This window comes from Odocoileus virginianus, chromosome 3 (genome assembly GCF_023699985.2).
Source record: "Odocoileus virginianus isolate 20LAN1187 ecotype Illinois chromosome 3, Ovbor_1.2, whole genome shotgun sequence".
Taxonomy (NCBI): Eukaryota; Metazoa; Chordata; class Mammalia; order Artiodactyla; family Cervidae; genus Odocoileus; species Odocoileus virginianus.
The window spans coordinates 18,965,813-18,977,889 of NC_069676.1; the positions used below are offsets into that span (position 1 = coordinate 18,965,813).

The 12,077-nt window shown below is 55.2% G+C and overlaps 2 protein-coding genes across 4 annotated transcripts; one reads left to right on the forward strand and one right to left on the reverse strand.

Annotated features, from left to right (window-relative positions):
- The first annotated feature begins 259 nt into the window (after positions 1-259).
- On the forward strand, positions 260-9,755 carry PEAK3 (PEAK family member 3). Of its 3 annotated transcripts, none has more exons than XM_070465020.1 (4): positions 526-615; positions 1,004-1,089; positions 1,995-2,533; positions 5,468-9,755. In XM_070465020.1, the coding sequence occupies exons 2-4, from the start codon at positions 1,008-1,010 to the stop codon at positions 6,245-6,247; spliced, it is 1,401 nt and encodes a 466-aa protein (XP_070321121.1). In that variant the 5' UTR covers positions 526-615; positions 1,004-1,007; the 3' UTR covers positions 6,248-9,755. The 3 variants fall into 3 exon arrangements, with proteins under 3 accessions (XP_070321120.1, XP_070321121.1, XP_020750944.1); XM_020895285.2 differs by having other exon boundaries at positions 1,007-1,089; XM_070465019.1 differs by lacking the exon at positions 1,004-1,089 and having other exon boundaries at positions 260-615.
- Positions 8,766-12,022, reverse strand: OAZ1 (ornithine decarboxylase antizyme 1). The gene is given in 6 exon segments (XM_070465021.1): positions 8,766-9,062; positions 9,221-9,306; positions 9,649-9,821; positions 10,255-10,341; positions 10,343-10,400; positions 11,786-12,022. Coding segments are annotated over 6 exon segments (684 nt in total). The 5' UTR covers positions 11,932-12,022; the 3' UTR covers positions 8,766-8,928.
- Positions 12,023-12,077: the final 55 nt, after the last annotated feature.

The window sequence follows — 12,077 nt, forward strand, 5'->3', positions numbered from 1 at the left end:
CTAGTGTGGCTGGAGACAGCAAACAGGAGCCATCTTTCTGTATTTGCTGGAACACAGAAGGAGTGGTGACTGGCCCAAAGTCACACAACAAGTCACAGAACTGGGGCTCAAATGGAGCAGTACCTGCCAAGGGTCCTGGGATGGGTGAGGAGTCGGGGCATGCACTCTGGGGGCTTCTCAGATGATCCTGCAGAAGGGGAAGTGGCTTCGGAGGAAGTGAAAACCACAGAGGAAAGGTCACCTGGCTGAATTTCTCCTTGAACCTTCACTTCTGAGGTTCCCTGCCTCCCCAAAGTTGGGGGAGTCTTAAAAAGCCTCGATTCCCCCCAACCTCTCAGGGCTCGGTCCTCTCGGCTGCCCACCTCGTGTAACCTTCAGGAACTCGGCCCGTCTTCCCTTCTCCTCCCATCAGCTTTCAGCCCTGGAGCCCAGCAGCCTTCATGGGGAAGTACTGCAGAAAGGCCCCCTCCCGTCCGGGCCTGTGGTCTAACAGTTGCCCTGGCGTTTCCGGTTCACTGCAGGGACCGGTCAGACAGTCCGAGAGGCCAGGAGCTGCAGCTATTGGGAGTTGGTCCTCAAGGGCCCTCCTGCCCCGAGGTCACGCCAGTCCTAAAGGTAGGGCGCTCCTGGAGGGGGGCTAAGGCGGGGGCTGGGCCGAAGCAGCCACTTTTCAAGGCTGGGGTGACCTAGAATCTAGGTGGGGCAGGGCTAGGGGTCAGGCTGCTGTTGCTGACTGCACGGCTTGAGGGGGCCGAGTTCTGCGGACAAGGCCTAAGTACGGGTCCCTGGGTATTGTCACCGGCCCCCAGATGCTACCCCTGCCCCCTAGATGTCTTGCCCTCCCAGCTGGACATTTTGTCTCTATCACAAGAGTACAAGGTCCTTCCTGCTGCCCTGAAAGGTTGATGGGTGACATTCACCCAGAGAGGTCAAGCAACCCTCCCAAGGGCCACACAGCAGGGGGCCCCTCACACACATGCCATCCACTCTGACCTTCCCCCAGCAGCATGAGCAACCTGGAGCCACCCACCAAGATGCCTGGGGCCAACACCCCCGCCTGTTCAGCACAGCACACGTACAGCAACCTTGGTGAGAGCCTGGGAGGGGCCCTCGGTGGGCGGTGGGACAGGTGGCCGGTAAGGCAGCCAGAACAGGACGGTTGGGTCTTTCATTACCATCTAAGGAATCATTTAACTCGATTATAGCAGCTTTTTTTTTTTTTTTTTTTTTTTTTTTTATAGCAGCTTTTTAAAAATATTTATTTATTTGGTTGTGCTGGGTTGTAGTTGCAACATGTGGGAGCTAGTTCCCTGGCTAGTTCTGGGCCCCCTGCATTGGGAGCACAGAGTCTTAACCACTGAACCACCAGGGAAGTCCCGTACAGCAGCTTTTTAACTATTTTAATAAAACTCTTTGTTTAAAAAAAAAAAAAAAAAGCTGGATCGCCAGTTTCTAAAAATGAGGAAACTGGAGCTCAGCGAGGCTCAGTCACCTGCCCAGAACCAGACAGGAAAGTGGGGGCCGGATGTTTCTCTGCCACTGACTTGTCACTCCTCTGAAGCTTTGTTTCCTTATTTACAAATTGGAGATGGCATCCTTAGCTCACAGGGCACAAAGTAGTTGAGCGTTGGTATTTTCTTTTATTGGTGGTGCAGTGCGGTTTTGCGGGATCTCAGTTCCCTGACCAAGGATTGAACCCCAGCCCCAGCAGTAAGAGCGCTGGACCACCTAGGAACTCCCTGTTTTTTTCCAACCAAAAAAAATTTGTTTTGGCTACCCCCACCCCACTTCCGTGGCATGTGGGATCTTATTTCCCGGCTCAGGGATGGAACCAGCGCCCCCTGCAGGGGCAACACGGAGTCTTAACCACTGCACCACTAGAGAAGTCACTATTTTTTCCATTTTAGAGATGAAGGAATTATGGCCGAGGGTAGAGTGCTGGGAACCCACTCCCCGTGTCCTCACGCCCTTCCCCCACTGCTTCCCCCGCCCAGGTGAGGTCCGCACCCACCTGCTGCCCTCCAAGGCCTGCCGCCCACGGACATCTGAGCGCCCCGTGACTGACCCGCAGCCCCTGCCCCCACCCCTGCCCAAGAAGACCCTCACCAGGACCCAGTCGCTGCCTACCCACAAAGCCTCCAGCCCCAGCCTCACTCGAGCAGGGCCGCCTCGGAAGCCCCTTGTGGGGTCCCGCAGTGTGGATGAGAGCCAGGCAGACGACGATAGGGCGGGGCCAGCCCAGCCGCCTGCAGAGCCGCCCTTCAGCTCGCTGGACGCCGAACTGGGCCTCTCCCTCCACGACCTGAACCACCCGGAGGCCGTGCACGCCGCGCTGGAGGCCCGGCAGCTGGAGGGTCTCCGCGTCGTGCACGCCCGGCTGCACACCCGGCTCCTGGGGGGCCGCCCAGGCCCCTGCCGGCCAGAGCACGGCTTCCGCCTCCTGGACAGCTCGCCCTGTGTGGAGAGCGGGGACGCGCTCTACTACCGCTTGGTACGCGTGCATGAGGAGGCGTGGCATCTCCTGGCTGCCAAGGTGAGCCCCGCCCCCGCCCCGCCCCCCGGAGGTTTCCCCAGTTTCCCCTCCAAGGCATAACCCAGGGCCTTCCTTCTCGGGCCTAATTGCTTATTTTGCAGCTAACGCCGTCAGTCCTAGGAATCACGTTTCTAAGGTGTGGGGCCACCTACATTCGACTCACCTGGGAGTCTTGTTAAAATCTCCCCGGTTTTGTTGTTTTTTTTTCTGCCACGGGGCATGTGGGATCTTAGTTCCCCGACCAGGGATTGAACCCACACCCTCTGTAGTAGAAGCTAGGAGTTTTAACCGCTGGACCTCTTGGGAAGTCTTCAGGAGTCTGCTTTTGAACTCACTCCCCAGTAAATTCTGATGCTAGAAACCCACTGCCAGCTGATAGATACCACTTTCCATCATCAACATCTTCAACAAAATGTACTGAGCACTGTTCCTTCATGTCCTGTGCTGTTCTGAAGAGATTTCCGCACTTTCATTCAGCTAATCCTCATGCAAGCATCACCATATTTTATTATAAGGTGCTTCTGTTTTATGCACCACCAAGGGAAAAAAAATTCCTGTCAAATAAATGTGACCACCAAGAGTCAGACATGTCACCATTTTGGAGGAACCTCATCCATTTGACAGATTGTGCTATTATGAACCCATTTTACAGATGGGAGTGTGGAGGGAGTAAGTTGTTGCTAGCTATGAGTTCTTTAGTTGACAGCTTGATCCTCGTTCCATCTCAGAGGCCCCTGGGGAGTTGTTGTGTTGGTTGTTTTGGGGGTTTTTTTGGCCACGCCACATGGTGTGGGGGAATCTTAGTTCCCCAACCAGGAATTGAACCTGAACCTCCTGCACTGGAAGCTTGGAGTCCTAACCACTAGACCACCAGAGAAGTCCCAAGGGACTTTATTTTTAAACTACACGCTCCCAGTGCCCCACCTCAGCATCTGTGCTTTTTAACCCCTGCCCCAAAGTGAGTCAAATGTAATCTCCAGAATTGATGTTCTCCTACTTTCTAGAAGGAGCTTTGCTGACCAGTACTTCAGTTGCTGGCCATGGGTGACTTCTGAGCACTTGAAATGGGGCTGGTCCTGACTGAGATGTGCTTTGAGTGCCAAATATACACCAGGTCTCAAAGATTTAGTATAAATAACAATCATGTAAAACATCTCACTAATTTTTTTTCATCGATGACCTGTTGAATGATAATATTCTCGGTATATTGGATTAAATAAAATAGATTATGAAAGTTATTTTCAAGCTCATACAACTCAAAAAAAAAAAAAAAAGCTAATGAAAAATTAGGCAGAAGACCTGCAGAGACATTTTTCCAAAGAAGACATACAGATGGTCAACAAGTACATGAAAAGATGCTCAACATCGCTAATCAGAGAAATGTAAAGCAAAACCATAAAGAGGTATCACCTCACACCTGTCAGAATGACCATCATCAAAAAGACCGCAGACAACAAATGTTGGCAAGGACGTGGAGAGAAGAGAATCCTGTACACTGTTGATGGGAATGTAAAATGATGTGGCCGCTGTGGAAAACAGTTTAGAAGTTCCTCAGAAAACTAAAAATAGAACTGCATATAATCCAAGAACTCTAATCCTGAGTATATATCTAGAAAAAAACAAAAACACTCATTAGAAAATATCTATGTGCCCCCAATGTTCACAGCAACATTATTTACAATAGCCAAGACATGGAAGCAACCTCAGTGTCCATCAACAGAAGATGTGAAATATATATACAATGGACTACTATTAATCTGCCATAAAAAAGAATGTAATTTTGCCACTTGCAACATAGATGAACCTGGAGGGTATTATCAGTTCAGTTCAGTCATTCAGTTGTGTCTGACTGTTTTTGACACCATCCATGGAATGCATCATACCAGACATCCCTGTCCATCACCAACTCCTGGAGGGAGCTTGCTCACACTCATGTCCATTGAGTTGGTGATGCCATCCAACCATCTCATCCTCTGTCATCCCTTTCTCCTCCTACCTTTAATCTTTCCTAGCATCAGGGTCTTTTTCATGAGTTAGTTCTTCGAATCAGGCGGCCAAGGTATTGGAGCTTCAGCTTTGGCATCAGTCCTTTCAATGAATATTCAGGACTGATTTCCTTTAGGATCAACTGGTTTGATCTCCTTGCTGTCCAAGGGACTCTTAAGAGTCTTCTCCAACACCACAGGAGGGTATTATACTTAGTGAAATAAAAAACAAATCCTGTATGTTTTCAATTACATGCAGAATATAAAAAATTAAACTAGTGAATATTAAAAAGAAGAGGAAGAAGAAAGAAAGTTACTTTCACCTGTTTCTTTTCACTTTTTAAAATGTGGCTACTGGAAATTTTGAATTACACTGTGGCCTGAGCTGTATTTCTACTGAACAGCCCAGCTCCAGCACCTTTGCTGTCACCTTCCTCCTTAATAAGTGGCAAGCACGAGTGATGGATACCCTTTGGCAGGCTGGAAACTTTAGCTGTTAAACACCTCCTCCCTGGTATACTGTTAGTGTTAGTCACTCAGTTGTGTCTGACTCTTTGAAAACCCATGGACTATAGCCCACCAGGCTCCTCTGTCCATGGGATTCTCCAAACAAGAATACTGGAGTGGGTAGCCATTCCATTCTCCAGAGAATCTTCCCCGACTCAGGTATCAAACCTGGGTCTCCCGCGTTGAAGGCAGATTCTTTACCATCTGAGCCGCCAGGGAAGACTCATAGCACCATCCTCCCAGGTGTAGTTTTCCTTAAATCATGTTGGCGAACAATATCTGAATTAACAAGAACCTTGCTTCTGGAGTGATCTGCGATAGTGGAGCAAGTTGCGGTGGGTGGGAAGGTTTCAGAACAGGTAGAGCCTCTGGGTAAGCTATGCTGGTTTTCAGGGTGGAGGGGCTCTGTGGTCAGGCTCTGAAGGCCCCCTCTGTCCCACAGGTGCCCAAGCCAGGAGCTGAGGAGCCCCACCCCTGGGGCCTGGAGCTACAGGTCTCTCTGCACCCGCATTTCAACCTTCAGGGGCTGTGCGGCCTGTTGCCCGAGGGTGCGCTGCCTGAGGCGCCCTGGAGCGGCAGTGTGGCCCTGGTGGCCGAGGTGCCAGAGCTCACTGTGGCCCAGTGGCTTGTGGAGGCAGGCGCTCGGCCGCCCGAGGAGTTCACGAAGACCGTGGCCCTGCTGCTGCTGCAGCTGAGCGCCGCCCTGGAGCGCCTGGAAGCACTGGGTGTGGCCCTGGCCGAGCTGCGGCTGGAGAACCTCCTGCTGGTGGCGCCTCGGGGCTGCACGGCCACCGGGCCCCCGCGCCTGCTTCTTGCGGACTTCAGACGCATTCACCCGCGGCCTCCCGGCACCCCTGGCATCCACGCACGGCAGCTGGGCCGCCTGCTCCGAGAGCTGCTTGCCCCGGGAGTGCCCTTGGCCACACCCGTGGCCACAGGCCTGGAGCGTCTGGCGGCCCAGCTGACCCGCGTGCGGCCCTCGGCAGCCCGGACACGCGGAGCACTGCAGGCGCTGCTCTGGGGGCCCGGACCCGAGCTGCGCAGCCACGGAGCCCCTCTGGGGTCCTGGCTGCGGGTGCGCCGAACCATGCTGGTCCTGCACCTGGCCGAGCGGGCCGTGGGTGGGGAGGTGCCTGGTCTGGAGGACTGGCTCTGCTGCGAATACCTGACGGAAGCCACAGTGGCCTCAGTGGACCTCGCCCTCAGTCTGCTGTGGGACTGACCCTGCCTGTGAGTGACGCACCTGTTCCAGGGCCTCTCCCAAGTGGCAGGCCACCCTCAACCTCCCAGGGCTGGAACTGGTGGCTGGTGAATCCATCATAGGGCGGACGCCCTCTTTCAGAAGGGACCAACAGGCCAGCAAAGAATGCAGTTGGGAAATTAGGCCCAATCCCCCCCATTACCCCCAGAATGCAGTTGCCCCCTTCCAGGGCTGGGGCCTAATGGCCAGTGCCTGTAGAGGCTTTCAGAGGAGCCCACCCCTCTTCCACAGGTGGAGTCACTGCCAGTTCATGCCTCTCCCAGTGGCTGGAACCCCTCCCACTGCCTTTCAGTAGAAGCCAGGTGCCCTTGTGGTACTATGGTCTGATGGTCAGTGTATCCATGGCAATGTGGACACTCCTCCCAAAGGCCCTAGAGCCTGCCCTTGCGCTGAGGATGGTGGTGTGAACTGTCAACAGCTTGTCAAGAACTGCTGGGGGCTTCCATGGGGAAAGAGGTCTCTGGAACCTGAGATAGCCAGCCCACCGCAGGAGGGTCTGAGCTCACCTGCCCACATGCTCCCCTGGTTCCCATGCCCACCCCCTCTACTCCCTTCATCCACTGCGGCCTCCTTGCTCCCCTCTGTAACACTAAATTCTGTCTAGCCACCAAGTCTTTGCACTGGCTGTTTCCTCTGCCGGACTTGCTGAATCTCGCCTCTTTTAAGCAAATAAAGTTGACCCTCCTGGGCCCTCTCCAGTTCCTGGCCATGCTTCCCACCAAAGCACTTGTCACCACCTGCAAGTATTTATTCATCTCTTTGTCACCTGTTCACCTCACCCATCAGGTTGACTTCTGAGGCCCTGCCCATACTTAATACACGCTAAGTGTTTAATAGCATAGAATGATAGAATAAACAAAGTTGTTTACAGACTCATCAGGGACCTGAGGGAGAGAATGAGGAGGAAGTCTCAGTGTGTACTTTTGAAAAGTAGATACAAGAGCCCTGAGGGGTCCCAATGCCCTTGTGTGGGGTCTCCAGTCATGCCCCTTCACCAGCCATGGCGATGCTGGGGGGAACTTTCTAATCCCCAGGTGTAACCTGGTCCCTCCCCTGCTCAGGCTCCCTAGTACCTTCAAAACACAAGGGGTTTGTCTAAAGGCTCCGCATGCTGTCCGGCCAACCTCTCCTGGCACATCACCCCTCTGTGTAGGTGCTTTCTGGCCTCCAGACCTTATGCATTGTTCCTTCTGCTGATATACCTCCCCACTATGCTCTGCTTCAGACTCCTGTACATCCTCCAGCACCCCAACCCCAAAGCCCTTTCTCTGCCCATGCCCTGCCCACACAGACTGAAGTGTCCAGCCCTCTCCCCAGACCTTTGAAAGCCAACTCCATCATCAATCAACCGAATATCCCACCCAACCCCCAGATAGACTTGAATCCCTCTGAATTCCTTTCTCCTAAGATACCTGCTTTGCAACCTATTTGTCAATCTGCAGGGCACAACCCCAGGTGCAGCCAGCAGGTGGCGCTGCAGGGCTGCCGCCTTTGGCCTTCAGCCACCCCCTTACCTTCACCCTTCCCTGATAGCTCAGATGGTAAAGAATCTGCCCACAATGTGGGAGACCTGGGCTCGAACCCTGGGTGGAGATCCCTTGGAGAAAGGCATGGCAACCCACTCCAGTATCCTTGCCTGGAGAATCCCTATGGCCAGAGGAGTCTAGCAGAGGGTCTCCCATGGAGTCAGAGTTGTACCCCATGACAACTGGGCAACTAGGCACAGCACCCCCACCCACTGCAGGGTCTTTGCCTTCTGACTGCCTCAGACCCCACCTTTGCTCCGGTCAGAACACCGACCAGCAGAGCTCCCTCCCCCAGCAAGACACCGTAAGAGGGCTGAGGATGTCCACAGCCAAACACCCACCACTTCCTTCCCCTTCACCCCTGGGAAAGCCCCACTCAGGCCCTGCCCCACTCCACTTCTCAGTAAACAGCTTCAGCCTGGAACCAGGCCACTCCAGCCTGCCTCCGTCACCCCAGGGAAGGGCTCCAAGGAAAGGGGAGTGGCAGGCAGGGTGGGGAGAGCTACCACCTGCCCAGGGGTGGCAGGAAGATGAGGTATGGAGGTAGCCAGGTTGAGCTGGCTGTGGCCAAAGTTGACACCAGGGCCTTACTGCCTCACAACTCTTGCTTGAGAGCACAGCTCCCTCAGCCCCTGGCAAGCCCAAGGCCCCTATTCCCTTGGCCCCAAAGCCCATCAACACCATAGAGCCAACACAGGTCTTAAGAGGGATAATCACTTTTATTTGGATTTCTGAGAGCAATAGAAGGGTAGATTAATACCTATCTTTCCAAGTTAAGAGACCTAAGACTGTTCCAAAAAGACTTTCAAATAAGAAACTCCTCAAAGTACAAGGATAATCTGAATCATCTTAAACCAGCAATAAAAAAGTAAAATATAAACTTTTATTTAGAATTAAAGCAAATACTTCAGTATCACAAACACAATATTAAACTTCAAGAAATACACGGCTAATTTGGAGTGAGCGTTTATTTGCACAATTACAACATGCGGACAAACCAGCAGGTGAGCAGGCTGACGCTGGTCAGCGCAGTTGATCACACCACCCGCAGCAGGCACGGCGCGAAGCACACAGACGGGACTGCAATGGAGGCCCGAGTGGCCCCGGGGCCACGCACTACTCCTCCTCACCCGAGGACTCTCTCTCAAATGTGTAGGCCATGAAGCAAGCGTCGGGTCTCTTGGGGACAAGGGGATGCCCCGGTCTCACAATCTCAAAGCCCAAAAAGCTGAAGGTACGGAGCAAGGCGGCTGCAGAAGAGACACAATTAAGTCGGAACTCCTGTCCACAATCAGGGCCCAGAGTCTGGAGACCAAGGCCTGAGTCTTGGACTCCATGGGCTCCACCTCCTTACCTGGCCTCCCCCTCCTCTCACCCCTGGAGAATCTGAGGAAGGCAGTCAACCTACCTCGATCATCGCGGTTCTTGTGGAAGCAAATGAAGACGTGGTCAACATGGAGCTGCTCTTCAGCAAACTCAAGAAGAACTGCGAAGCTGAAGTTCCAGCATCAGGAGCTGCCCACCCGCACCACTACCGGGGCCTCAGCCTGATTCTTCCACTTCCGTCTGAACCCCAATCTCTCCCAGGTCTAATCCAGGGTCATCTAAAGCACTACGGACACTGGTGGCAGATCACTCAAAGGGGCATTCCTAGACACTGTGGGGTGCCCCTGGCCCCACCTACTTGAGGCCAGCAGTAACACCCCCTCCCCTCATCCCTTGGGTGGTAACTGCTGGTCCACTGCTTAAAAGGAGAACCCCCATTCCAGAACATGAACAACCCATCTGTCTCCTGACTCAGGCTTCCCTCCTCCTTGCACACAGGCCGGCCCTCACCTGTCCTTGCTCCCCTCGGGCAGAGCGCCGCCCGGGATCTCGATGTAGAGGCAGCTGTTGCTCAGCACCGCTCTCCAGTTAATGTGTTTGGCCTCTGTGAGCCTGGACTGGACATTAAAAATCCTCGTCTTGTTATTAGACGTTAGTTCCTCTGTTACATTCAGCCGATTATCCTGCAGGGGTAAAAAAATCACATTCAACCATAAACACCAACCTTCACATGTTGGGGATCTTTCCCTTGGCTACCCCAACAACCCAGAAAAGCACCAAAATGACCTTTCATACACCCCCACCACCCAGTGCTGATGTTGGCTACGGAGGCCTCTGAGCAGCATCAGCTCTGCCCAAGACCACAGAGAGCCCCAGGCTAAGGTGCTATCATGAGCTGCCAACAACTACTAGAGATTCAGGCAAAGCCTGGGCAGTGGTTTGCACCTTTGTTCCTTCTATCTTGGGCTCAGAGCACTGGGTAAAACCAGGAAAAGAGCTCCCAGCACATGACAAGTGCACAAATGATTGCCGTCTGCTGAGAGGCAGGCACTGTGGGTCTGACTGCATTCCCCCCAGCTCAGGTAACCAGGAGTCCAGAGGGAGGGGAATACTTACAGAGTAAAATAAATTAGCTGAAAGATTGTGATCCCTCTGACTATTCCCTCGCCCACCTGGGATCTTCAGGGGTGGGTGAGGGACATCAGGAGCACCACCGAGGCCCTGGACCCAGGTTACTACAGCAGTTGATGGAGACCCTGGAACTGGAGGAGACAGCAGATGAGCAGCACTGGGAGGAGACCCCCGCGGCCTTTGCCAACAGGGCCTGGCGTCCCAATACGGCCAAACTGAAGGTCAAGGCCTTCCAGAGCCCAAGTCCACCAGGGACCCTGCCTCCCTTTTCCAAGGGCGACGTTCACACCGAGCGCAAAAATCAACATCCGGCGGCGGGGCAGCTAAACAATCACAGAAACAAGTGTCCATTCAAACCAGACGCCACGGGTGATACGCTGGTTAAAGACCCACCCGTCCCCGGGGGCGGGGGTGCTTTTCCCCTTTAACCATCTCACGACTGGCACGAACTGCCGCCCCACCCAATCCTGCGTCAAGTTCTACTTCCCCTTTCTAAGCCCAGCGCTCCAGCTTCCCCTTTCCCTCTGTGCGGTCTTCCCCTTTCCCTCTGTGCGGTCTGTAGCCAACCTGAGGCTCCAGCAAGCTTTTCTTAGTGATCTGACCTGTCCGTCCGCAGCAGCTGTCCCTGCGGCGGTCCCTTCACTCGCTGGGAGACGTGGGGCCCGATGAGTGCCCCCGCAGGTGCTGCGGGGCCCGGCCCACGGTGACGCCCTCCCGCGCGCTCCCCGCGGCCTCCGGTTGCGTCATCTCGGCAGAGAGCCCTCGGCCCCGGGGGAGATTTTCACAATCGCGCAGCCGGCAATGCCAGCAGCCATTTGCTGAGCAGTGTAAACAAGCCCCAAAGTCGCCTCCATTTTCCTCGGCTCCCATCCGGGGTCCCCTTCATTAGAGCTCGCGCTCCGCGCCGAGCGCAGCTCCCCTGGACCCCCGTCCCTGACCACGACCATCCCTAGCACAGCAGTCCTCCGGTGGCAGGGCGATCCGGCATTCACCCTGATAAGGGCCCCGGGCGCCGTCTACGTGGCGCTGTCCGACTCCGCGCGTCCTCTGGGCTATAAAGGGATCGCCAGGGCGGCCGCCGTCCCGTGGGAAAGGCCACTCCGCTGGGCTCGTCTGCCCGTAAAGTCCAGATTCCCCGGACCCGTGGGCTCCACCTCGCCCCTCAAGCCTAGCCGCCCCCCAAACCCGACCCCCGCGCCTCTAAAACGGGACGTGAACTCTGGTGCCCCCCAAACCCGACCAGGGACCCTAGCAGCTTCCCCCAATCCAAACGGAAACCGCCGTGTTCCCCCCCACACACCCCTCAATTCGACCAGGTACCCTGGAAGCCCCTCAATCCAATCAGAGGCCCCTCCGCCCGCTTCGGTCCCGCCCCACCCCGCCCCCGGTACGATTGTGGCCTCGACAAAGGGGCGGACCTCGCGCTCCCCGGACTTCCGTGGCGCCCCAAGGCCGGCCCCCTGCGGGCCTGCGCGGCGCCGCTTCTGGAAGCTTCGGGCGGGGGCGGGGCGCTTACCTCTCGCTGCTGCGGCCTCCGCGGCTGTGCAGGCTAAGGAGCGGCATGGTGCGGGTGGCGTGGACGGTGGCGCTGGGTTTATCCCCTTCCTTCTCTCTGGCGAAACAGTGGCTGTTGAGGATCCGCTGCAGGGAGGATTTCACCATCCGGCCGCTGGGGTCCGAAACCAGCAAAACCTCCGCTGCGCTTCTCCGCGCCGCCGCCGCTGCTCGCCGTTCGCAAAATGGCGCCGCCGTCGCCGCCCACCTTTATAGACAACGCGCTCAGGCCACGCCCCCACGCCGCGGGAACG

What these genes read in the sequence shown, in the direction of transcription:
- PEAK3 (XM_070465019.1), top strand. Translation starts at nt 441, where the DNA reads ATGGGGAAGTACTGCAGAAAGGCCCCCTCCCGTCCGGGCCTGTGGTCT. An exon ending in AGGTCACGCCAGTCCTAAAG is followed by an intron (nt 616 to 1,994) that starts GTAGGGCGCTCC and finishes TCCCCCGCCCAG; the next exon opens with GTGAGGTCCGCACCCACCTG. An exon ending in GGCATCTCCTGGCTGCCAAG is followed by an intron (nt 2,534 to 5,467) that starts GTGAGCCCCGCC and finishes TCTGTCCCACAG; the next exon opens with GTGCCCAAGCCAGGAGCTGA.